This window comes from Galeopterus variegatus, unplaced genomic scaffold, assembly GCF_000696425.1.
Source record: "Galeopterus variegatus unplaced genomic scaffold, G_variegatus-3.0.2 Scaffold626, whole genome shotgun sequence".
In the NCBI taxonomy this organism is placed as follows: Eukaryota; Metazoa; Chordata; class Mammalia; order Dermoptera; family Cynocephalidae; genus Galeopterus; species Galeopterus variegatus.
This window is the reverse complement of record NW_007726737.1, coordinates 142,859-169,576: the sequence shown is the minus strand read 5'-3', so window position 1 is coordinate 169,576 and position 26,718 is coordinate 142,859. Positions and strand designations below refer to the sequence as shown.

The window sequence follows — 26,718 nt, the reverse complement described above, 5'->3', positions numbered from 1 at the left end:
TTCTAGACACCCCAGACTTGCACCCTCCCCACAGGGAGAAAGCCTGACAGAGAATGATACCAGTACAGAAAAAAGCAGAACTGAATGAAGAGACCCTTTGAATTCCTGGATCCAGTCATGCCTGAAGCCACCATGACATAATCCCTTATTTCTCAATTTTTTTTTTGGCAACTGGCAGGTACAGGGATCTGAACCCTTGACCTTGGTGTTATTAGGCTGCCCTCTAACCAACTGAGCTACTTCTCAATTTTATGAGCTGATAAATTCTTTTGTTTTAAGCTATTTTGTATTGAGTATTTGTCACTGCACCTAAAAGAGTTCTGACTCATTCAGGGTTGTCCTTTATATTAGAAGGTGAAGAAACTGAGGTCAGGGAAGTGACTTGCCCAAGGTCACGCAGATGCTGAATGACAGAGCTGGGAATGGAACCCAAGTCTCTAAGGCCGATGAAACCCGCTGTCCTGCAAGCAAAGAGTGATACCTTCTGTCCTGAAAGCAACATGGCATTGTTGTTACTGGTCAGTGCTAGCTCTAGGAGAGGCACATGTTCGTCATTCAGGACACATGGCCCAGTGGGGGGACCACCCAAGGCCCTGGGAAAACGATTTGCCAGTCCCAGAGAATCGTCACCAAGTGCCTCTTGATGCTGGGCATACCCGAAGTGACCTGCATAGTCCAGAATCTGGCTCTGGGGTTCATCTGCACAAGATAGCAGTGACCCAGACTCATCACAGAACACACAGAGCCATGCTTCTTCAAGAAGATGAGGACCATGGCCCATGCCCCCAACCCAAGACCAGGTGCAGCCCTGATTCAGGGCAGCTAGGGCTAATGCCCAGGTCCCTGGCCTTGGGTGAGGGGTGCCTAAGAGAGGAGGCTGAACTGTGGCCAGGGGTGGGAAAACCATGCCTTAGGCCAGTCCAAAGGAAGTGTGAAACTAAGCCAGTGCTCCCTGGTCTTCAGCCACACCAGGGCCCCCTTCAAGAGTTTTGCCATAGGGACTGGCAGGGCAGCTCACGTGGTTAGAGCACAGCCTTATAACACCAAGGTCAAGTTCCCTGCACTGGCCAGTCACCAAAAAAAAAGAAAAAAAAAATGTAGTGTGTGTGTGTGTGTATATATATATATATATATGTATATATAAAGAAAGAAAAGTTTTGCTGTAGCCAAGTGTCACCTTTACTTCATATTTTCCTATTTCAATAAATACCTTTAGTCACTTTCATTAACTGGAAATCAGTGTCACTTGTCAAAAATAAACAATGACCCCAAAGATAAATACAATGAAAACAAAACAACATTGTTAAAGCTTAACTACAGAGAGTCAGTTGGCCAACTACAGTGTGGACCTAGAGTCTTGCTTTCTTTTTAGAGAGGTGTTAAAGATAGGTTAGTGCAAGGCCGTGCCCTTGAGGTGCTATTTATTGCTGTGCTGTGACCATGAGCAACCACCCCCTGCAGCCAGTGGTCCACCTGTGCATCTCAGGCTTTGAAAAACACTGAGGTAAGCAAATTATACACCCTGAACAAACACACATGGGCCATAGAAGGAATATACTTATGGCATCGCTTCTGACCAAAGTTGTTGAACTGCAGTGATTCCAAGTTTTGGGGCCTGGAACCAAGACAAAAACAGTGAGAAAGTCCTCTGCTGTTTTTACTCACACAGCAGTAAAGACAAGCCATTGAGTGATCAAACCTTGGTTAAATCGTTCATTCATTCAACATTTATTAAGCGCCTACTGTGTGTCAGGCACCGTGCTAGGCGCAGAAATACAGAGATGCATAAGATACAGTCCATGCCCTTAAGGATTCACAGTCTAGAGGGGAAGACAAACATATAAACAAGTAAAACAGTGGGATAAGTGCCACAAGAGAAGCATTTACAAAGTGCAGAGGTAGCCTGGAAGGGAGGGGCATGGGGGTTGCGTTCCTGGAGGAGGGGGCCTTTAATGGGATCATGAGAGATGAATAGGTGTTTGCCAGGCAGACAAGGCAGGAGGAGCAGGGAAGGCATTCCAGTCGAAAGAAACAGCATTAGAGTGAGCGAAGGCACAGAGGCGTGAAACTGCATGTCCTGGGGCAGGAAACTCTTAACTAGTCTGGTAGTATCGCTAGAGTTGCTGGAGAGAGCAGCAGAGGCCGGATGATAAGGGGAAACTGAGGGCAGGGGGCATTTCGGCGGGTCACCAGAGGTGAGCAGAGCCTGAGGGAAGGCTTCAACACAGGAAGAGAAGGCTCCTGGCTGACCCAAGGTCTGCCTGCTTGAGGACCATACAGTTCCTCACTGGGGCCCCAAAGGGGCCTGGACCAAGACCAGAGGAGAGGCAGAGCTGCAGGAGGGGTGAGCAGATGGGGAAGCCAGGCCTGGGGTCCTGGCAGCTGCCGCTCTCTCAGGCCTTTGCTCCCAACTTCTGAGTTTTGCACTCTGCTGCACAGAGCCCTCCTCTCCCCAGTTGGGATGGGGCCAAGATAAAAGTCAGGGTTAAAAAATAAATCTTTAAACTGCGGGAGGAGGGGGGAGGGGAAAGAAAAAATAAACAAATAAATCTTTATTAACTAAAAGAGGAAAGGGGATTGAGGATAAAGCAAGAGAGATTAAGTTAGCAGAGGAAGGCAGGCAGAAGTTCCCAAGAATAAGGGCCAAAATGAGAAACCTGTAGTGGCCCTGGGGACTGTGCTCTTTCCTCCCTGGGAAGGAGGGGCCCTTTTGGCCCAAGTCAGGGGCAGAGGCCAGATGGCAGGACCCGGCCAGATGTGTGGTGAGAGCATGTGACCTGCAAGACTGTTGGGCTCCACGTCCCAGCCTCTGGTGCCTCCTCAGCCTGAGGTCAAGGTTTCCTCGGCCACCAGGGCCCTCCCTCTTCCAGGCTATAGGGGAGCCAGTTAGGCAGAGACTGGCCAAACAGCCACAATTCCAGCCCTTTCGGTGTTCTCAGGAATAGGTCTGTCTGAAAAATGCCTTTGCAGGGATGGGCTGGGAGCAGAGAGGCTGGGGGAGGGACAGAATCTCAGTAAACCAGAGTCTAGCCACCCCTCTGAGTGACCCCTCTTCCCAGGCACCACACTTGGGCCACTTTAGGGGGCTGAGTTTCTTCCCCGACCCCGGATGAGGAAGGGGGAAGATGGACTCAAGTTGGTCTTGGCTCCTGCTGCCCTGGGTTCCAGACAACAGAGAGGTGAGGCCTCCCGAGGGGGGAGCTAACAGCAGTATCCATGTCCTCGCTGCTGTCCCGGGAGTAGGGGAAGGGAGGAGGGGATCTTCCCAGTTAGCAGGTCTGAGATGTCCCAAGGCCTCTCCTTTCCTCTCATCCTTGGTGACTCAGCCTCCCTCTGTGGGGGTCCCCAAGCCTTGAACCAGCCCCCTTCCTCCCAGTCTCCCTCTCCTCCCCCTGACAAGCGTGGGGAAATGATGCCCACCGTGGGCGCCGATGGAGGTGGTGGTGTTAGTGTTGAGGGGGTGGCGAGGTGCGGTGATGGGTGGCCTCCCCACTGTGGGGGTGGGCTGGGCTGGGCTGGGGCGTCACTTGTTCTTGTGCATGTCCTTCAGCCGGCGGAGCTCCTCCAGGAGCTGGGCCCGGGAGCAGTCATCGTCCCCCACGGAGCCTGGGCCTGGCCCCAGAGCCTCCTGCAGTGCCAGGCAGTGGGTCCTCAGGAATGGGTTGTAGGAGCGCTCCTCTCCCAGGGTGGACGGGCACTGTGGGGACAGAGGCACCAGGTTTGATGGAGAGAAGCTGGAAAGCTGGAAAATGGACCCAACACAGGGAAGCCTGCCCCCACGCCCTCTCCTTCTGACTTGAAGGCCATGTGCCAAACAGGCAGAGCTCTGGGGAAGTGCCCACAGGCCCAGGCTCAGGCTCCTGCTAGGCCAAGTGTCCCCGGTCCCGAGCCGCACCGTGCTTTTGCGTTCCATCCGCTGCCTCTGCACCCACTGCAGCTTCCTCTCCCGGGCCAGGTTCTCGGGCTCCACCACACCTGCGAAGCCCAGGTTCTCCTCTGCGTACTCATGACCTAGCCATGGCCATGGGGGCCACGATGCAGGGCAGAGAGATCGGTCAGAAAAAGTCCTCTTACCACCAGGCCCAGGCCTACAGGTACCCGACCACCAGGGAGGAGGGTAGCGCTTCCAGGAAAACCCACCCACCCAGAGCTGCTTCCCCAACTGGGCACAAGTCAGCCATGGGTGAAGGGCAGATGCAGTTGAGGGGAAACAACCAGACACTGAGCTGGGAGGCCTCATTCTAGCCTGACTGTCACTGCCCAGTGTGGGACCTCATTCAAGTCACTCCACCTTTCTGGGCCACAATCTTCTCATATGGCAAGTGGAGAAAACAATAATGCCACTGGACAAAGATGTCACTGTGTTCCTGGTGCCTAGAACAGAGCCTGGTACATGTTAGGTGCACGTAAAGTATTTGTTGAATGGAATATATGTCCTGAGGATTAACTGAGATATATGTGAATGTTTTTATAAACTTTAAGGCAAGGGATACATACAGAGTGGTTTTACTAGTTTCTCCCCAGAGAAGCAAAGGCTATTTTCTGTTCTGGGCTCTGGCTATGAACATTAGACAACTCTCTGGGAAGCTCTGGGGCCTGCAGGGCTCCTAGGAGGCTGAGGGTTGGCTGGCAGGGGATGGTGGGGCATGAAAAGCAGAGGTGTTACAGAGCCAGTACTCCAGAATGGAGGGAGGCCAGAGCTCTGCCCCCACCCCAGAGGGGGCTCCCAGGAACCACCAGGTGTGGTGCTGTATTGCCTTTGGGCCAGGAATTGGGTTGGCCTGGTCTCCAGGGGAGTGAGGGGCTGGGAAAGCCCTCGTCCCAGGACCAGCATGGGGCTGGAGAGGTGGGGAGAAGTGGGAGGATGCCTCACCAGGCCACAGCAGGGTGTCATCCCCCAGCCCCAGCACAGTGTCCAGCGAGCTCAGCATGGTCTCTGCGGTGCCCTCAAAGGTCCGTCCTAGGTGGGGGTCAGGGGTATGATATAAGGTGCGAAGATAACACAGTATGGTATAAGGTACACAGAAGGCGTGGGGATCAGTGTGGGCAGCTCTAGCTGGCCACCAGCTCTTCAGCCATGCCCCTGCCATACCCACCCCTAGGCATCTACTCCTTCCTTCCCACTGGGAGCTGCCCAAATTGTCAACCTCCGGCCAAGCCCATTTGAGGCCTGCGTTGCACAGAGTGACATCTGAAAGGAGAGGGCTGCGGAAGCTTCAGGTGGAGCTCTCACGGCCTCGAGCTCAGCAGATGGACGGCTGCTCTTTTCCAGAGAGCGCTGCTTTGCCTGTGCTGCCCTTGGGACTCCATGCAGCCGGGGACTTGTGTCCTCGCCTACCCATCGATCACCCTCACTTAGGGCTTCTCAGTGTTTCACAACCTAGTCCCACTAGTCACTGTATCAGAGAACCAGGGTCCATCCAGTGGAAACAAATGCCCTGCAAAGTCTTTACTAAGTTACAGGATCCTGTCTTTCTGTCCATCCCCCATGGAAAGTCTTGAGGATATAAATAATCATGGTAACACAGATGGGAGTCACTGTGGAGGCAATGACTGTGCTAAAACCCATGCTTTCATGCATTACATGGGACTGTGGCTTCCCTGGCCTCTGTCCCTCCCTCCTCTCCCCACTCTTCCCTCTTTTGGGGGAACTCACCACAGCCAGAGAGGAAGAGCAGGTCTCCTGAGAAGAGGCAGGAAGGACCCTTGTAGGGCTCCCCATCCAGTAGGTAGACCAGATGGCCTTGTGTGTGGCCAGGGGTGGCCAGAGCCCGGATCTGAAGCTGTCCCACGCTGACCACATCTTGATGACACAGGGGACTGGGGGGCAAGGCAATAGGGAAGAGAAGGTACTAAAGCTTGTGCTGTGCTGATCCCTGCTCCCGTCCCAGGCCCAAGGGCTGGGTAATTTGCAGGAGGGTGGGCTTCCAGGCTAGATAGAAGGCACCCCGGTGCCCAGGGTGTCAGATCCAGACCCTTCCCCTTCCTCTTCTGGGCTATGGTTGGATCCGTTGAGGTGGGCGGTACTGGTCTTCACATGGGCTGGGATCTGCTTTCTAAGGGCCAGGAAGGGCGTCAGCAAAGATCCATCTGAAATACTTAACTGCAGTCTGGGGGTGAGGGAAAGGGCCTGCAGAAGGGCCATCCTATCCCTGGATCAGGGACTTACTGGGTGAGGTAGGGGATGCCGTCCTGAGGGCTCCCATATACCCGACAGTCCCGGTGCCGCCGGCTGAGGTCCCGGTTTCCTCCGCTGTGGTCCCTGCAGGATGGCAGAGACAGGCAGGAGGCTTGGAGGGGTGAATGCAACTGGGCCCCCCTCTTCCCCACCACAGCTCCAGGACTTTGAGCCCTGGGGCCTGTGGCTTCTGGACTGAGCCAGGTTGTCCACACCTCTAGGCCCTCATGTAAGCTGCTCCCTGCCCAGAATGTCATCCCCCCAAATTATCACACCCCCTGCCCAACAACCTCAATCTGGCCAATGCCACCTGATCTTTCTGGACTCTCTCAGCTCCAGGGTCATCATCCTCTAATTCTCCAAAGTGGATCTGATCACACCCCATCTGGTGCTCTCCACTCCTTGTACACTAGGCCAACTGCCACCTAAATGTCTGTCATTGTTATATACTTTTTTGCAGGGCTCTCTCCCTACTGAACATATAATTTCCTGATGAAGAGATCACAAGTTTTGCCCATGCCTAGTGCACAGTAGGAATCCAATACATGCCCATGGAAGGACAGATAAATGACTGCCCTGCCCTCCCCTGGGGAGGAAGCCTGGTAAGTGGAGTGGTGGGACCTACGCTTCCCCTCCATCTCTGCTGCAGCCCGAGTGACTTCATGAGGAAGGTGGGTGCCCGCCCATCCTGATCTCCTCACCCCCAGCCCAGCCATCCTCGCAGGGCCCGGCCCTGGCAAGCCCAGCAGGGCAAGGGTGGGCTAGGGAAGACTGCCTGCACCCAGCACCCCCCCACCCCAGCCCCTTACCAGTGCTTGTGGGTACAGAGGATGGCCACCAAGGTAACACCCTCCTTTTCAATGGAAGCCTGGGAAGAGAGGAGGTGCTGAGACTGGGGAGTGGGATGCAGAGGGAGACAGGGAGTAGAAAGAGCCAGGGGCGTGGGTGCTGGGAGGACAGGAGAGGAGAGCAGGGAGATGAAGGCAGGGAGAGGATGGAGCTAGAGCTAGGACGTGAGGGAGACCCACTGAGACCCAGCATGGGCATATGGTGGGGTGGAAGAGAGGAGAGGGCAGGGGGATACTTGTGGAGGAGTCGACACACAGTCACACGTTTGCACAGAGAAACAAGGAATGGGAGAGAAAGACAGAGACCCAGGTACTGACAGACAGACGTGAGAGAAGAAAGAGGGTCAGAAAGGGGGCCAAAGAGAGGGAGAGACAGCCTAGAAACTCATCACACCAGTCTTGGGCCAGCACCCCTCGCCCTCTGGCCTGCTTCCCCCTCTTGATTACCCCCTTCCGTCCAACCACACCCTAGCCACTTCCCCTCTCCCATGCTGTGTGTGTGGACATGCACAGGCATGCACACACATGGAGGGGGCACATCACATGGGCAGAGGGACCAGGGTCAGCCCCAAAGGTGCCAGTCCCCAAGGGTGACCTGAGATACCCCCTGCTCCCCAGGCTCCCCTTACCTGCACAGCCCGAGGGTCTGAAGGGTCCACAGCCACAGCCAGCCGGGCCTGGGTGTCGATGATGAGGTAGCTGTAGTTGTCCGAGAGGACGGGGATGGGAAGCACCTTCACTCCTGGGGGACAGAGATGGGCTGTGGGTGGGCTGACATGCAGGGAGCCCAGGAATTGGGGTGTGTGAAGGGGAAAAGGCAGGGACGGTGGGGGGCATGGCTTGGGGGACGCTGGCCGGGGCAGCCAGAGCTCACCGTTGAAGAGGCAGGGCTGGGTTTTGGAGTGGCCTTTGGGGTAGCGATTCCGTGCCCTGCGCAGCTGCTGTCGATAGAAGAGGTACCCGAGCCAGGTGCGGGTGTACAGGCTGTACCTGGAGGGCGGTGGTCTGCGGTCAGCCCCTGCCCCAGCTCCCCACCCCCGTCGTGATGCCTGCAGGCCCCACATCTCCACTCACGTGGCCACCCCGAGTCCACACAATTTCACCAGCACTTACTGTGTGCCTAATGTTTGCCCTGCTCAGTACTCAGGACAGGATGGAGAGCAACACAGACACAGCCAGAACTCCCCAGTCTTGTCAGGGGAGATGTGAGCGAGGAATTCACAGAAGAGACTCAGAGAGTAAGGGGTTTCATGTCGCCCAGGGTGAACCCCCCCGATGAAGTGACATTTGTGGTGAAGGCAGAGTAGGAGTGATGAGGCTGATATGAGGTAGAACAGGAGCTCGGGAAGGGCAGTGGAGGTCAATCGTGAGCACGCATTGCAGTCACCCACAGGACTTGTTAAAGACAGATCCTGGGGCCCCATTCGGTAGCTTCCAATTCGGTAGATCTGGGGTGGGGCCCCGGAATTTGCACTTCTAACAAATTCCAGGTGATGCTGCTGCCTCTGGTCCCAGGACCACAACTTTGAGAACCACTGGGGTAGAGGAAACAGTAGGTAGAGGCCCAGAGGTGGCAGACAGCAGGGCTTATTTGGGGCAACTAGAAAGTTCTATTTGGCTGCTCGATAGGAGGCAGCCAAAGGTGAGGCTGGATAGGCTAACCACACCCCTCCCCTCCTGCCATCATTCCAGCCATCCCAGGCTCACCAGTGAAAAGGGGGTGCAGGAAACAGAGGGGACCTGCAAGTGACAGAGTCCTCCAAATACAGAATGCCAGTATGCAGAGCTGGCTTCATAGCTGTGCGACCTGTGCAGTCACGTAGGGCCCCACACTTACAAGGGTCCACTTGGTTTACTGTTGCCATCTTGAAATTCTTTTTTTTTTTTTTTTTTTTAAAAAGATGACCGGTAAGGGGATCTTAACCCTTGACTTGGTATTGTCAGCACCACGCTCAGCCAGTGAGCGAACCGGCCATCCCTATGTGGGATCCGAACCTGGGGCCTTGGTGTTATCAGCACCGCACTCTCCCGAGTGAGCCACGGGCCGGCCCAGCCATCTTGAAATTCTTAATAACCATCTCCGACTTTGTGTTTTATAAGTGGAGTCTGATGGGACAGTGGAACATGCACGTGAGCAGAGGAGACACACAGTATGAGTGTGCTCTGTTCCTCGCCACCCATCCACATACCGCATTTGTAATGCCCCATGAGCACAGAATTCTGGAGACTGCTATGCATGGGAATTCAACAAGACCCTGAGTGAGTACAATACAAGGTAAGTGCACAGCATGAGAGGGGGGAACAGGCTAAGCTTTCACTTCAAAGTAGAATTTGCTTCAAATGCATAAAGGCGGCAGTGGTATTCTAAGAAACAAAAATGACCAAGGAACCCTACCACATCCTTTCTAACTCTCGTTGCTTCCCTGTATTATGCACCCATTTATGCTGCAAATGATGATACAGAAGGGGAGAGAAAGACAGAGTAACTGATCCATGCTTTTCCTTTCAGTCCTTCCTTACTCCTTGGGAAGCTGACAGTGCTCATAGTCCGTGTGTGTGTTAAGAAGTGAAAAAACAAGGTCCAGGGTTTGATCCCTGTTTCTGGCCAGCCACCAAAACTTTCTTTAAAAAAAGTGAAAAAGGCCCCGGGTTCGGATCCCATATAGGGATGGCCGGTTAGCTCACTGGCTGAGCGTGGTGCTGACAACACCAAGTCAAGGGTTAAGATCCCCTTACCGGTCATCTTTTAAAAAAAAAATAAATAAATAAAAAATAAAAATAAATAAATAAATAAATAAAGTGAAAAAAAACCCAGTTGGGTTGGTTTTGCCAGGCATTTCCATTGTTCGGATGAGAACAAATTAGATATCCATGTACAAACCAAGAAATAGGAATTGTGTAGTTTTAGTGATAACACGAGTTAAATGTTCTTATACTTGCATGTAAAACTGGCATTGCACAATATAAATATGAATAAAATTCCTGCTAGTAATTTAAATTTTTAACTTTTCTTCACTTAGAATGACATTAAATAGCAAATTAAAAATATCATGACAAGTCAAAAGAGAGACTGTAGAAGAAAGGAAAAGCTTCATATTTAAGTGCCTTTAATGTCAATTTTTCCTGCTTTTTGAGCAAGAGAGCCAAACTTCATTCTACACTGGGCCCTACAATTATGTAGCCAGCCCTCTCAGCATGGGAATGAGCTGTCTCTGGCCCTTGCTCACAGGAGGGATTCTGGATAATTAAGCCTGAGACAGAAAAGTCAGTTGGGGGTGGTGGTGGAAGACAGATCCCACCCTAAATCTCTACAGGGATTCACTGTGTGTATGTCAGGGGAAGAGGAGGGGAGGGGGACAGGGACAGCTGCTCTTCAGGCCCCTTAGCAAAGAGCAAGCTGATTTGTCTGCAAACAGTTTCATCAAAAACAAGGAGGTTTCCGTGACAATTTGGTAGAAATGAGTTAGGTGAAGTTTAATCATTGTACTCTCTGCTCTGTGTGCCCATGTGCTTGTACTTATTGGTAATTTGAGCACACCAAGGAGGGGCTGTGTCATCTTCTACGTATCGTTTGTTCATTTTCCACAGGCCCTCTGCTGTGGATTGGATGTCACTCCAAAACTCATTGTAACTTGATCCCCACTGTAACCGTGTTAAGAGGGTAGGAAATCCGATTATAGTATTTGAAATGGGGCTTTTAAGATGTGACTGGGGCTGGCCTGTGGCTCGCTTGGGAGAGTGCAGTGCTGATAACACCAAGGCCACGGGTTCAGTTTAAAAAAAAAAATAAAAAAGATGTGATTGGATAGTAAGGACTATGCCCACATGAATGGATTAATTCCTTCATGGAGTAACGGGTTAGTGGTTTAATGGGTTACCATGGGTGTAGACTAGTGACTTTATAAGGAAAGCACATGAAATATTTTGACACTCCCACCATGTATACCCTGCTTGCCCTGGGACTCTGTACAGAGCCCCCACCAAGAAGAAGGCCCACACCAGATATGTTCCCTGGACCACAGACCTCCCAGCCTCCAAAACTAAGAAATAAATTTCATTTACTTACAAGTTACCCAGTTTTAGGTATTCTGCTACAAGCGGCGGAAAACAGACTAATATACCTGGGGTTTTTTTTGTTTTATTTCTAAATCAGTTCAGCCACTTCATGCTTTCGCTTCTTCAACAGTATTTATTGAGTCCTTGCTCTTGGCCAGGCACTGAGCACACAGTGAGCAAGACAATGGTCATTGCCCTCTTGAAGCTTACATCTTGTGGGAGACACAGGACGATAAATAACTCGTCAAGTGACGATGACAAACACAGACTGGGCAGAACGATAGAGAATAACAGGAGCTGCTATTTTAGGTACAGTAGACAGGGAAGGCCTAGCTGAGGAGGTGACACTTCCAGGAAGTAAAGGCAGGCCATGTGAGAATCTGGGAAAGGCTCACCAAGCAGAAGGAACGAAGGCAAGTGCAAAAGCACTTATAGGGCCACTGCTGTATATGCAGTCCAATGTCAACTGAAACGTTATGCAGCTCATGACTGTAGCATATGGACTTTGCTGGTTTTTTTGTGGGGAGGGTGGCTGGCCAGTCTGGGGATCCAAACTCTTGACCTTGGTGTAATAACACCATGTTCTAACCAACTGGCTAGTGGACAACCTAGACTTTGTTTTTCAAGAAAAATAAAAAAATATTTGCTTGCATCTACACGGAAAAGACCCTGGAAAAGATAATGAGTTTTTGAGTGTTTGGTTCTCAGCTGTGAAAATATCAATGATCCTGTATTAGTGTGTTTTTGTTGCTTATAACAAAATACATGGAACTTGGTAACTTATAAAGAAAAATGAAATTGAGGGCCAGCCTGTGGCTCACTTGGGAGAGCGTGGTGCTGACACCACCAAGTCAAGGGTTAAGATCCCCTTATTTGTCATCTTTAAAAAAAAAAAAGAAAAAAGAAAAATGAAATTGATTTGCTTACGGTTTCTGAGGCTAGGGCTAGGAAGTCCAAAGTCTATCTGGTGGTGGTGACAGTACTCAGGGGTCTCAAATTGCAAGATGGTGGAAGCAGAGAGAGAACGTGACAGACTCTCCTCTTCTTTTAAAGCCCTCAGAACCACACCCCTGACCACCATTTTTAATCCATTCACTACTGCATGGTCCTACAATCCAATCACCTCTTTAAGGCTCCACCTTTCAACTACCATAATAGGATTTCCCACCCTCTTAACAGTCACAGTAGGGGCTAAGTTTCTAAAATTGTATCCCCTAAAAACTTAGGGGATACAATTCAAGCTTAGAGAGTTTTAGGGGGACATAATTCAATCCACTACAGATGCTTAATGGTTCTTTTACTCATCTGAATATTCTGATTATTCGGTAGTGACCATGCAATGCTTTTGTACTCAGAGAGAAGGAGAGAGAGAGAGACAGAGAGAGAGAGAGAGAGAGCTTGAGAGGGAGAGAAAAGAAAGAGAAAGAAAGACATACTTGGGCCGGCCCGTGGCTCACTCAGGAGAGTGCGGTGCTGATAACACCAAGGCCCCGGGTTCGGATCCCACATAGGGATGGCCGGTTCGCTCACTGGCTGAGCATGGTGATGACAACACCAAGTCAAGGGTTAAGATCCCCTTACCGGTCATCTTTTAAAAAAAAAAAAAAAAAAAAGACATGCTAAAGAAATCCTGTGGTTCAGGAATAAGATTATTTTCACCACCACCACTACCACCACCACCAAAAAAAAAAAAAAAAAAATTCAGGCTGTCCAGTTGGCTCACCTGGCTAGAATGTGGGGCTTGATAACACCAAGGTCAAGGGTTGTGATCCTGGTACTGGCCAGCCACCTTGAGGAGAGGGTCATTTTCTTCCTCACTCACTCCCTCAACAAGTATTTACTGAGGCCTGGCAGCACGGAGGCGCTGTAGATATGGTGACTAAAATAAACTAGGTTGCTAGCCTCCTGGCACATCCATTCTATTGTAGTGGGAAACTGAGGATGTTGAGTCTCCCCTGAAGGTCCCTCAGCAAAGACCCTCCTTTAGCCTGAGCTGGAGAAAGGGCCAAGCTTAGGTGGGCCACGTGTCAGCCGCCTGATCTCCAAGCCCCTGTGGATCTGAGGCTGAGAGGGTGCAGGGCCCCTAAAAGTGGGGAGCTCGGGGGGATATGGAGCAATGGTGAGGGTTACCAGAGGCCTGAGCAACACTGCCTCCATCCCTTACCTGCAATGCCCTTCCCTCTGCTTCTCTAGATTCTGCCCCTGGTCCAAGCCCCCTCCTCCAAGAAGCCTTCCCTGACCATCTTAGTTTCTCCTCGGTCCCCTGGTCTATACATACAAACAACACTGAGAGTTTCTAACAGAGAGGAACATAATCTGACACCTGGATACCTCATCAGATCACCCAAGTATGAAGAGAAAGAGGATATTTGCATAGTCTCAAAATATCTCTTTCACAAGATACCTACTAATTACAAAGGCAGTGGAGAAAACCTGGCCGACTCCCCCTAGCTAGTGATCAAGTTAATTTTGTCAGTAAGAATATATAGGTATCACTTCCTTTTTGACATCATGCACCAAGGATGGCACAACATCACTTCTGCGGTGTTTGTGCCAAAAATGCATACTCTGAATTTACTCATGAGAAAACCTAAGACAAACCCAGATTGAGGGACATTCTATGCTATGGGTCGAATTGTGTCCCCCAAGGGTTCATGTATTAATCTCCACTGTAACAGTGTTGAAGGTAGGAAATCCTATTATGGTAATTGAAGGTGGGGCCTTGACGAGGTGATTAGATTGCGAGGGCCATGCCCTAGTGAATGGATTGATCCATTCATAGAGTAATAAGTTGATGGCTTAATGGGTAGTCCTGGGTGTGGTTCTGATGGCTTTATAAGGAGAGCAAGTAAGCAGGTTAGCTCTCTCTTGCTCAGCCACCCACCACGTGATGCACTGCACTGCTGTGAAGAGTCATCAGCCACTACCAAGGCCCTCACCAGAAGTCTTCCTTGGACTTTGGACTGCCCAGCATCTGAAACCCAGTTTCAGGTATTCTGTCATAAGCAACAGAAATGAACTAATACATTCTACATAATGTCTGGCCAGTACTCTTCAAAAGTGTCAACATCTGGGCTGGCCAGTTAGCTCACTTGGTTAGAGCATTGATAACACCACGGTCAAGGGTTTGGATCCCCATACTGGCCAGCCACCAAAAGAAAAAAAGAAAAACATCAACATCATGAAAAACAGACTGAGGAACTGTCCCAGACTGGAGGAGCCAAGCAAACTAAATGAAATGCAATGTGGGATTCTGGAGGGGATTCTAGACCAGGAAAAGGACATTAATGGGACAACTTGAAAAATGAATAAGGCCTGAGAGGTTAATAGTATTTTACTGATGTTAATTTCCTGGTTTTGGTAACTGTACTGTGATTATGGAAGATATTAACATTTAGGGGAGCTGGGTGAGGGGTAGATGGGAATCCTTTGTACTATTTTGGCAAGTCTGAAATTATTGCAAACCAAAAAGTTAAAAAATAAAATCACCCTTTCCTCTGTGTCTGACACCACCCATGCCTGAGTCCTGTTCCTGCCTTTATTTCTTCCTCCATCAGCTTATGGAAAGTGCAGGGGCTCTGGCAACAGAAAGAGCTAGGCTCCTGTCATAGCCTGGCCCCTCCTAGCTCTGACCTGGGCAAGTCATGGGGCTCACAGATAAGGTTCCTTGTCTGTAAAATGGCGATACCATGACTTACCCCTGCAGGACTGGGCGAACATTGACAAGATAACTGAATGTAAGTGACAATGAAAGTGACATAAGACAAGATAACTAATGTAAGCACTCAGAGCCAGGTGGTTAGCAACTGTTGTTTCTGTCCCAAATCAGACAGCAACACTGCATCGCTGCTAGGACATGGTTGTCCATATGTAGAGGGACTGAGAAATGTTCCCTGCCTTCCCTCCCTAGATGCTTTATATGTGCTTTGGTTTTGTCCCCTAACAAAGGCCAAGATCTGTGAGGGAAGGGACTGTGCACTAAGAAGCTGCAGTAAACAAGGCCCCTCTCTTTCACTCACTTTATTTGGCACATATTTAGCGCACATGCTTGACACGGAGGAGATGGTAGAGAACAAGGCAGTTGGGCCCCTGCCTTTGGGGAACTTCTAACACAGTGAGAGGGAGGGCCAATGGACGTTCATCCAGAAAACAGATAAATCAGCAGACTACCTGCCAGTTAACAACAGCTGGGGATGGAAGACAGCAGCTGGCAGGGAAGAGGCCCCATGGCAGACTGGGTGGCCAGGGAAGGCCTCTCCTTTCAGAGAGTAACATGGAGATAGAGCCCGAAAGATGGAACCCGCAGCGTAGACTGTTCTGGGTGGTACAGTACCCAGGCCTGGGAGGCAGGAGTGTGGCATGTTCTAGGAGTTGCCAGGAGGCCTCAGAGTCTCTAGGCAGGGCCAGTGGGCAGACAGTGCCAGAGAAGGGGTCAGCAAGGTGGGCAGAGGCCGATTTATTTATTTATTTAAAAGATGACCGGTAAGGGGATCTTAACCCTTGACTTAGTGTGGTCAGCACCATGCTCAGCCAGTGAGCAAACCGGCCATCCCTATATGGGATCTGAACCCGTGGCCTTGGTGTTATCAGCACCGCACTCTCCTGAGTGAGCCACAGGCTGGCCCCAAGGGGCCGGTTTAAAAGCAGGGAAGCACACGGTCTGACTTCCTTGAGAACTTGCTGGGCTGCTACCGCAGGGCTGCTGTGCGGGGACTCAGTGTAAGGCAGCACCCAGATAGGGGAGATGACAGGGCCTGGACCAGAAAGCATGCTGAAGGTGAAGAAGGTGGGGTGGCTGCGAGACCGAGATCTGTGCCCAGCTTGGATGTGGGGAAGGGACAGATGTGGCCCTGGATGGCCTGAGGTCTTTGGCTGGTCCGGTAAGGGGATCCAAACCCATGACCTTGGAGTTACAATACCGTGCTCTAACCGAGCTAATAATGGGCCAGCCAGCCTGAGGTCTTTATCATTGTGCAGAGCAGAAGGCAGCGCTGAGGTGGGGAGTGAGGGAGGGGCCTGGGGACCTAGTGGCCCTGGCACACTCTCCCAGGCCTCTTGCCCTCCCTGACGATGACTTCCATGTGACTCTCTCTATCGTGGAGCTCCTCCTTCATCTGCCTGCACAATCACCATGACCAGCTCTTCCTCCCCTGCTTTCTGAGAAAGGACCTGCTGTCCTCCCAGGCCATGAGCCCTGATTTAGCCCTCTCCCTGGTACATGCAACCGAAACAGCATCCCTATCAATTTTGCCTTCCACCCCCCAGCACACAGGCTCACCCATGGGAACAGGCCCTAGAAGTTCTTACCTAGGACCTTAGAAGAGCATCCTTCCCCCAGCTCTCTGCCTCCAATCCAAACTACAAACCACTGGCAGGGCCGGCCCTTGGCTCACTTGGGAGTGTGTGGTGCTGACAACACCAAGTCAAGGGTTAAGATTCCCTTACTGGTCATACTATTTTTTTTTTTAAAGATGACTGGTAAGGGGATCTTAACCCTTGACTTGGTGTTGTCAGCACCACACTCAGCCAGTGAGCTAACCAGCCATCCCTATATAGGGATCCGAACCCGTGGCCTTGGTGTTATCAGCACCGCACTCTCCTGAGTGAGCCACGGGCCAGCCCTACTGGTCATATTTTAAAACAAACAAACAAACAAACAAAAACAAACTACAAACCACTAGCACAATTTAAGTTCCTAAAACTACCTTTGACTGAGTCCTCCTCCTGCTCAAAAGCCCTCCTCAGTGCTCCCCACTTCTCATGAGAGTGTCCAGCTTCCCGTCAGGCCCTCTGTGAACTGAGACCAAAGCAAGAATTTGCCTCCTCCTCTCCTGTATGGCATGATGAAAACTCTGTGTTTCCAAAAGTGAAAGAGCAGAAACCCCCTAAATGTCCATCACCAGCAAAATGTATAAATAAACCGTGACATGCTCAGACCATGGAAAACTACACAGGCAGGAAAACAAATGATCTAGAGCAATGGATTTCAACATGCACAATGCTCAAACACATAATATTAAGCTAAAAGACATATTGCAGAGAAAACAAATCTGACAATATTTATTAAAAATGCAAAAACAGGGATGTGGTTGGCTCAGTTGGTTAGAGTATGGTGCTGATAACACCAAGGTCCAGGGTTCAATCTCTGTACAGCCAGCAGCCAAAAAAAACCTCCTCCCCAAAATGCAAAAGCATGGAAAGCCACTACATTGTCTAGGGACAAAGACATATGTAGTACAAGAATAAAGGCAGGGCCAGCCCCGTGGCTCACTCGGGAGGCCGCGGGTTCGGATCCTATATAGGGATGGCCAGTGCGGGCGCGGTGCGGGCGACACCAAGCCAAGGGTTACGATCCCCTTATGGGTCACACACACACAAAAAAGAATAAAGGCAGCTGCGGCATGATAGCAGTGTTCTGTGAGGGGCAGGGGAAGAGGCAGGACTGAGGGGTGGACACGGGGCCTTCGGGCACTGACATATTTTATTTCTTAAGCTAGGGGGTGGGGGAGGGGACTTATATTATCTATCCTTTTTTTTTTTTTTTGGTCTGTTTTGTGACCGGTAAGGGGATTGCAACGCTTGGCCTGGTGTCGTCCGCACCATGCTCAGCCAGTGAGCGCACCGGCCATCCGTATATAGGATCCGAACCCGTGGCCGGAGCGTCGTTGCGCTCCCAGCACCGCACTCTCCCGAGTGCGCCACAGGGTCGGTCCATATCTATCCCTTTTTGAATGTCTGCAATAACTTATTAAAATTTCAAAACCACCATCCTTGCTTCCTGCCTGGAAACACCCTTCTCTCTGCCCTCCAGGCCATCTCTACTTATTGGAATCCCAACCACTTCTCAGGGCTCAGCTCAAACCTGTCTCCTCTCAGATGTGGCCACTGATGATGAGTCTGGCAGATAACCTCCTTCCTCGGCTCCATCTGGAGCATGCAGGCTCCCTCCCTCCCTGGAGCTGGCCCTCGACAGCAGAGGCTGGGCCTTATCCACCTTCCACCCCAGGCAACCCCCCATCAGCACCTTGCCATGCTCCTGCAGGTTTCTGGTGGATCCTCTGTATCCCCCTTGGAGCTCCCAGCACTTGCACACACAGCAAGACGCACTCAAGAGACACTGGATTAGTGACCAGGAAAAGGTGGGGAGGGGATCAGGCATGCGGGTGGTAAGTGACCTGGTACAGTGACTCAGAGCAGAATGTGGATCCTGGGCAAGGCTGGGGCTGGCAGAGCCTGCGAAGCCCAGGTGGGGCGTGTTACCCAATTTACAGCCCCCTCCACCTCTACTCGCCCCTCCTTTCCTCACCCACCTGATTCCCAAGTCCTTGACCCCCTCCCTGCTGCACCCACACACTGGCCAAGCAGGGTGCTCTGCTAAGCAGGTCACAGAGACCCAAGGGCATGGGTGGGGCTGGGTCACTGGGGCTTCCTTGCCCTGGGGTCTGGAGCCAGGGCCCCAGGCCAAAAAGGGGAGAGGGAAAGAGTTTGGGAGTGTGAGGAGGTGGAAAGAGCACTGGACAGGGAGTTTGCAGTCCCAGGGCCCCAGTCCTTGCCTGTTGCCACAAAGGTTCCAGAGCCTCTGGAGCTCATCTGCCTCATCTTTAATGACAATGACCACTACCTCAGCTTTCCTGCCCCACATGTGAGCAAGCCTGAGCCAAGTGCCTCCTGTCAATTCTCAAACATTTTTTGGGGGGGTGGCTGGCTGGTAGGGGGATCCTTGATCTTAGTGTTATTAGCACCAGGCTCTAACCCAGTGAGCTAACCGGCCAGCCCCCTCCCTTCACTTCTCTCAGGTCATCCTCTAAACCCCAAGGCAGGTACTATTATTCTCTCCATTTTACAGAGGAGGAAATTGAGCCCAGAGAGGCAGGAAGTGTTCAGGATCACAAGACAGTGAGTGGTGGGGAGCCTGAGCTTGGAGTCTACACTCCTAGCCATTGAAATCCTCCCCAGCCACAAATGAGGGGGTAGGATGAGACAAGTGGGCCTAAGCTATTTTGGGGCCGACCTAGCTCCTTTGAGGGCCTTTTCTTTTTTTTTTTAAAGATGACCGGTAAGGGGATCTTAACCCTTGACTTCGTGCTGTCAGCACCACGCTCACCCAGTGAGCTAACCGGCCATCCCTATATGGGGTCCGAACCCGCGGCCTTGGTGTTATCAGCACCACACTCTCCCAAGTGAGCCACGGGCCGGCATTTGAGGGCCTTTTCTGAGGAAAGTGATGCATCAGGGTAGTTACAGGGACCCACACATGCAGCCCAGGATCTGGTCTCCAGGACCCATGGAGCGCTAGCTTTAGCCTTTGAGTCACAGACCCCTTTGAGAGTCTGGTAACTGCTCTACATCCTCTCCCTGGCCCAAACCATTACATATGCAGCATTTTGCAGACAACTGCAGAGGGCCAGAGACCCCATGGGTCTCAGGGTAAGACTCCTGAACCAGAGAATCTTAAAGATCCCTTTCAAATCTAGGCTTTGTAATTCCTGACTGATACTGGAATGATGTCTGGCCTGATGGTTCCATGGGTACTTCCATGGGTGCCATCAAGAGTCAGGTAGGGGAGAGTTTAGGAAAAAGGAACAGACCCCAGAAGGGAAAATGTGATGGTGAAGGAGTCAGCGGAAGGGACCTGTGTCCTCCCATCTCCAAAACCTACCCCACACAGCTGGGATGTCACTGCTCCATGTAATGGCCCCTGGTTTCTTGAGCCATTACTAGATATATAGCTTCTTTTCTTCTGTCGCCAGAGGTGAGAAGCAGGAACTTGCTTCCGGAGCCTGTTTCCCTTTCTGTAAAACTGCTTGCTGCCCTGCTCGAAAAGATTAGCTGGGCCCAGAAAGTTCATGTGACTCACAAGGTGGCAGTGAGAGCCTGGAGCCAGATGTTGGGTCTCCAGGCATGGTCAGCAAGCTGGGTTCCACAACAGTACTTCTCAAAGGTGGGCCTTGGACCAGGTGCATCAGAATGATCTGGGGGTACTGGTTAAACAAGATTTTGACCTTCCCTCCCCCCTTCCCCCCCTTTCTGGATTCTGAATCAGCAGTTTTGGGCCCGGAACTACCCACCATCACCTCACCAAAAAGAAATTAAGTTTCCTAATAGGTCCTCTGGGACCCCGGTGGGAAAGAGAAAAACCACTTTGTAGGCTGTGGTGGGGAGTAGCCGGCCTGGGGATATTGCAGTGGCCTGAGGGTGGGGTCACAGCGCCTTCCACTCCTCACCTCCCTGAGCCAGAGCATGGCTTCTGTGGCATCTGAGTCTGAGCCTCCAACCCCATGGGAGACCGTCTGGGACAGCTGGCGACAGTGAGACACAGCCCCTTCCCCACACCCGCCCCCTCTCTCTGGCACACAGTGGAAAACACACAATGAAGCTCTTCTTCTCCTCCTCCTCCCTCAGGCAGTTTCACCATCCTGGGTAGCCCTGGGAAAAGCCCGAGGGCTTTCAAGTGTCTGTCCCTGCTGGGCCCAGGGCCCCAGCCTCAGGCCAGCCGGGGGCAGAAGGGGAGCAGCATAACAGAAGCTCTGCATCCAACAGATGACCTGGAAAGCCCCTACTGCCAGGTCACCTACATTGACTATCTCCCTCTCTCTGACCTCCCTAAATGGCCCCCGACCCTGGTGGGACCCCAGACTCCACTGGGACCCAACAGGCAAGCCCAGGTTGGTGAGGTCTCTGGTCAGGGGGTGTTTCTGGCTTCTCCTCTCATGACCCCAGGAGGCAGCTTGCCCAGGCTTTGCATCTGACCAACTACAGGGCATTCTCAAGGAAACCAAACCCAGAAATGCCTGTCCGAGGCTGAGGGACATAGAGGGCCACAGGGCTCTACTGGAGCGAAGTCTGCTCTGAGGCCCCTCGGGAACAAAGACAGCAGCTCCATGTTTTATGCTTTCTTAAAACCGAGGAAACTGAAGAAGATAATGAGACAGCTAAAAAGGCCCTAGAGGGCGAGAGTTCCCTGGAGCTGCCAGAATACCAGGGGGAGGGGGGCACTTCTCCATGCCCAGGAGAGGGGCAGTGCTGCACGTGGTCAAAACACAGGTCTGCCCAGATCACAGGGCTGTGTCTGCTGGCTCCCTGCTATCTGGGGACAAGTTCTTCCCCAGATTCACAGCCCTCTCCAGAGGACGCCCATCTTTCACAGAGGGAGGTGGAGTGGCTGCTGGGAGCTTTTTAGGAGGTCCAGAGGCACAGTAGGAGCTGGCAGCCTCCCCAGGGGTCTCATCCTAGTCAGAAGGCCTGGGTGAGTTCTGCCTGCTTGCCTGTAATACTAGGCCATCTGTCAGCACCACGCTCAGCCAGTGAGCGAACCGGCCATCCTTATATGGGATCCAAACCCGTGGCCTTGGTGTTATAAGCACCACACTCTCCCAAGTGAGCCACAGGCTGGACCCCTGGTTTGTTTCTTTTGGCTTTCCCCTTCTCTCCCTCACCCCAATCCCAGGCCCTCTTGATTCAATCCTGTTCCCTGGGTTAGGCCTGTGGGAGTCCAGCTGGGGAGTCTGACCTGTGAATACCTAACTTCAGAACAAGGAAGAATATTCCTGAAAGCTCTGAGAGGAAAGACAGTGCCCGGGGTCAGTCTAGAGGCAGAGACTAACTTTGACTGAGGAGTCTGGACAGGCTTCATGGAAAACATGGCACCTGAGCCAAGCTTTTCATTCATTCATTCATTCATTCATCCAAAAACATCTAATATGTTATAACACCAAGGTCAAGGGTTCGGCTCCCTGTATGGGCCAGCTGCCAAAAAAAAAAACAACCCAAAAAACATTTAATAAGGGCCAACTATGTGCCAGGCACTGTTCTGGAAGCTGGGAAACAGAAGTAAACAAAGTTTCTTCCCTTATGTGGTCATGCTCTGGTTGGGGAAGAAAAACAATTAACAAATAGACCAAGTCCATATACATATGGTAACATACACTATGGAGAAGAAGGAACAGAGTGCGGGGTGGGGGCACTGTCATTCACATGTGGAGTGTTCAGGGCAGGCCTCTCTAAAAGGTGAAATTCGAGCAGAGACCTGAAGGAAGTGAGGCAGCAAGCCATGTGGGCATCCAGGGGAAGAGGGTTCTAGTGAAAGCAACAGAAAGGCCAAGAGGTTGGATTGTCTTGGAGTGTTGGGAACAGCAAAGTGGCCTGTGTAGCTGAGGCAGAGTAAGCAGGGTGAAGATGGCGAAAGATGAGGTGGGGGGTGGGCGGGTTACACAGGGCCTTTAAACCATTCTTTGAATGAACTTGAACTTCATGAGAGAGATGGGAACCTGGAGGGGTTTGAACAGAGGAGTGACATGTCTAACAGTCACTCCTGGTTGGTTAACAATTTCATTCTGGTTGCTGTGTTGAGAATACTTTGGGGGTACAAAGGCAAAAGGAAACAGTCCATTTAGGAGGCCAGGTGACAGAGGACCTGGTGGGCCTGGGGTGGTAGCAGCGGAGGTGAGGAGAAGTCTTCAGATTTTGGATATTTTTTTTCTTTCTTTTTTTTTTTTAAAGAGGACCAGTAAGGGGATCTTAACCCTTGGCTTGGTGTTGTCAGCACCACGCTCACCCAGTGAGCAACCGGCCATCCCTGTACGGGATCCGAACCCGTGGCCTTGGTGTTATCAGCACCGCACTCTCCCGAGTGAGCCACGGGCTGGCCCAGATTTTGGATATATTTTGAAGGTGAGCTTTGAGGATGCAACAAAATTTGACCTGTAGAGATGAAGGGAGGAAAGGATCACAGGTCAGAGAGAAGTACAGAAAGAGTTCAGGGCCAGGATGAGATGGAATCGGGAAGATCTCAAGGGAGTGTGAGAGATCTGCAAAGGCCTAGGTGAGGAGTGTGGACTCCATTCTGTAGGCAGTGTGGCTTGGGGAAGAGGACACCTGCTCAGAGCCACACTTTGGAGACCAACTAGGCAGCAGAGGGGAAGCTGGGCCAGTGTAGAGAGCCAGGAGGCCGAGAAGCTGCTGTGGGTGCTTGGACCACAGCTCTCCAAGGTCCCAAAGTCTCAACAGCCTGCTGAAAGAACAAGGACCCTGCTCCCCTCCTGCCAGGCTGTGTCACAGATGGCCCAGCTCACTGCCTCTAGCTGGCCTTCATTCAGGCCAGGAGCAAGGGGGTTATTCTCTTGGGTCAGGCTCCTGCCACCCATGAAATCAAGCCAGAGGGCCTCATTGGCTCCAGATAAGGGGTTTCCTCTTGCAGAAGTGGAGCAAGCAAGGTCCACCCCAGGGACAGTTCGTTTTACTTGGGGAATGGGGAGAGGTCGAGAAAAATCTTTTATGCCTGGGAATGAAGAGGGAGCTTGGTCAGGGAGGGAGGGGGATTTTGTCAGCTAAGACTGTCCATCCCCAAAGGCGGGCCTCCGTTCACCTTCGCAGCCCTGTGAGACACTCCCAGCCATGCAGAGCCAGACTCGTGCCCCATTCACCTTCCCTCTGCACACAGAGGCTTTCCTCAGGCCCCATTCTGCAAAACACCCTTAACTGCCACTGAGAATGCAAAGGGGCAAAAGAGAAACTAAGGCATAAAGCAGGGGGTACACATGGGAGGGTCCCATACTCCTGATCTCAGACTCCTCAGGCATACCCTGCCACTCTTGGGGAGATGGCCATGCCCTACCCCCTGCCGCAGTTTGGGCCCCTGTTTCTATCTGTTCACATGCACATTTCCCTTACTCCTGGGAGCTTTTTGGGAGGTCCAGAGGCACAGTAGGAGCTGGCAGCCTCCCCAGGGGTCTCATCCTAGTCAGAAGGCCTGGGTGAGTTCTGCCTGCTTGCCTGTAATACTAGGCCATTTGTCAGCACCACGCTCAGCCAGTGAGCGAACCGGCCATCCTTATATGGGATCCAAATCCTGCTCATATCTGTGACCCCACTGTCCCGACCCACGACAGTTAGGTATTCACTAAACAAAGGGATTTGAGATTTCCTTATGGGTGGTGGGTCAGATAGGCTTGGAAGACAAGAGTGGAAGTATGTAAGGAAGCTCCAGAAGGAGTCTGGCCAGCACCATGTACCCTCACTCCTGCCCGTTCCCAGGTTGCATGAGCAATTCCTAACGCTTCCTGAGCACTTACTATGAGCCAGGCCCTGTGCCTTTATATGTGCAATTTCATTTGATCCTCATAGGAGCCTTATGAGGTAGGTACTATCGCAATCCCCATTTCAGAGATGCAAACAACTGAGGCACAGAGAGCTTGAGTTATTTATCCAAAGTCACATGGCCACTAAGCCACAAAGCTAGGATTAAAAAGCAGATTTGTCTGACCCCACATGCTATGTGCTTAGCTACTATACAGTCTCCCAGGCCCCACAGAGCCCCAGATTCATGTGCCTAACCTAAGTTTAGCCCCATTCCACCCTCCGCTGTGTCCAGTTATCCCAAACCCAAAACAACTGTAGTTACATTTGAGGAAAGCCTTTCATAAAACTGGCAAACACCAGTGATTATTAATAATAATGTGAACAACAGCTCTTCTCCCAGGCACTGCTTAGTATTCTCATCAACTTCCTTCCAGCCCCTAATAGAGTCCTCTATTTGTGGTCCACCCAGTCACACCTTCAGGCTGAAGGTGCGCGAACACTCTTTCCCTCCCCACCATGTCCTGTCGCAGCCTTCCCCCTCCCTCTCCATCCTTCCTGGAGGCCCTGGAGGTATCCCAGAGCATCAACACCTGCCCATTTCCCCCCTACTGTTTCCTTCCAGCAGCCAGCAGCCTCTCCCCCAAGGGACTGGACTGATTGTTTCCCAGACCTTAGAGGGGCAGGGTCTGGAACTCAGATTCCAGGCACACCCTTCTGCTCTGCAAATTTGGGAAGTTGATTCCAAGGCAACCTTGAAATCCAGACACAGGAAAGCCCACAGAGATGCTGAATTTTGAGGAAGCTCGCTGAGAATTCCAAGTTTTGAGATTTGGAAACTCCCAGATCCTAGGTTCTAGGAATATCCAAACAAACCCTCAAGATTCTGAGACAGTGATCTTGGGCATTCTGATCTCAGGAATTCTGATTCCAGTTCCTCATGAAACTTCTTTTTTTTTTTTTTAAAAAAGATGACCGGTAAGGGGATCTTAACCCTTGACTTGGTGTTGTCAGCACCATGCTCAACCAGTGAGCTAACCGGCCATCCCTATATGGGATCCGAACCCGTGGCCTTAGTGTCATCAGCACCGCACTCACCCGAGTGAGCCACGGGCCGGCCCGAAACTTCTATTTTCTACTTCCTCAGTCCGTTTGTATAACTGCAAACTTACGAATTTGGGAAGCTAAAAGTAGATGTAAAAATCCCTCCCCAACTACAGCTGTAAAATTCTCAGAAATTTTGTAGAAAGAAATGTTTTTTTTATCCCAAATATGAACATATTTAAATATTTGTAAATCTAATTATTCTAATACTATTTGCAGAGTAATGGTAACTTGGTTGGAGCATTATCTACAATGTGATCAGTGTTTGGGATATTAGAGACTCCGGGAGTATCTGGGGTGGTCTGGGGAGGAGGGGGTGAATTGCACAATGTCTTCTCTGAAGCTCAGGAAATTCCCAAGCTAGGCCCTCCCCACAGCCTGGCCTGTGGCCAAGGCGATCACAATTCCCATGCCCAACATCACTGTCTCTAAACTGGGGCTTGAGGTCCTGCTCCATGGTCCTGCTGGGAGTAGGAAAGGGTCAGGGGCCCTGGGAAGCTTGTGTTCATCTGGCTCCTTCCCCTCCTCTGTCTGTGTGGCAGAACAATACTGGTTACCACCCCAGCCTGGGCCCAGGAATTAAGGGGCAGAGGGAGGGGGAAGGGAAGAGTGAGGAGACGGGGAGGGTCTGATGGGAAAGAGTCAGGCTGAGTCAGTGAGGTCAGATTTCACAGTCTGAGGCTTCCACACGGGCCAAGGTGAAGGAATAGAAGGAAAGGGACAGACTGACCTACAAGGTTGGGACTCCTGCTTGGAACAGAAGATCCTTCCTAGACTAGTGGGGAGTTGGGTGATGGGGAGAGGGACAGGGACGCATGGAAAGAGCTGGAGGTTTCGAATTCCAGTTAGACGGTCTGAGGCATTCCTTCTCTCCTGCACCTGCCGGGAGCGGGCGGGGCCGGCGGGCGGCTGCTGACCTCCGCCCCTGACAGACGTGGTCTTCCCGGCTCGGGCCCCTGCACTTCCCCCTTTTTCCAGCTCCCTGGTCTCCAGTCGCTTATCTGCCACGTTTCTCCAGATGCCCTCACACCCACGTTCATGGCTACCCTGGTTCACGTCCCCTAATCCTCCGTCCCCAGCCCATTCCAATTCTCCAGCCCTCCCTGGGTCCCCCCAACTCAGTGGCGTCTCCAGCCCGTCTGTCTGAACCCTCTTCTCTGGCCCTGGATCCCTTAGCCCAATTCCTGTTCGAACCCCCAAGCCCTCCCCAGCACCCGCCTCCCAATCCCCTCTCTCAGAGCGCCCGCCGGAGCCCGGGCACTAACCCGATTCGGAAGAGCAGCCGCTGGCTGCGCGCCATGAGCAGGCCGCGTCTGCCCCGCCGCGCTCGGCAACCGCGGGGGCTCAGGAGCAGGACGCAGACGAAGAGCAGCAGCCCGCAGCCGGTGACCCACAGCCACGGCCCAGGCCAGCCCTGCCAGGCCATGCTGGGCGCCGGCGCCCGCGGCCGGCCGGGGG

At 51.9% G+C, this 26,718-nt stretch overlaps 1 protein-coding gene across 2 annotated transcripts in view; it reads right to left on the bottom strand.

Moving 5' to 3' along the window:
• Nucleotides 1-2,539: 2,539 nt before the first annotated feature.
• The window catches only part of PNKD (paroxysmal nonkinesigenic dyskinesia), a 76,644-nt gene continuing 52,465 nt past the window's right edge, over nt 2,540-26,718 (bottom strand). The window contains exons 1-9 of one of the 2 annotated variants that reach the window (XM_008570735.1): nt 26,526-26,692; nt 7,901-8,016; nt 7,656-7,768; nt 6,988-7,046; nt 6,170-6,262; nt 5,657-5,820; nt 4,874-4,960; nt 3,896-4,011; nt 2,540-3,697 (exon numbers count right to left, since the gene is read on the bottom strand). In XM_008570735.1, coding sequence (XP_008568957.1) covers nt 3,524-3,697; nt 3,896-4,011; nt 4,874-4,960; nt 5,657-5,820; nt 6,170-6,262; nt 6,988-7,046; nt 7,656-7,768; nt 7,901-8,016; nt 26,526-26,686 — 1,083 coding nt within the window. In that variant the 5' untranslated portion in view covers nt 26,687-26,692 and the 3' untranslated portion in view covers nt 2,540-3,523. Of the gene's footprint in view, nt 3,698-3,895; nt 4,012-4,873; nt 4,961-5,656; nt 5,821-6,169; nt 6,263-6,987; nt 7,047-7,655; nt 7,769-7,900; nt 8,017-26,525; nt 26,693-26,718 lie in introns of those variants that run through there. The other variant, XM_008570734.1, reaches the window with a different exon arrangement.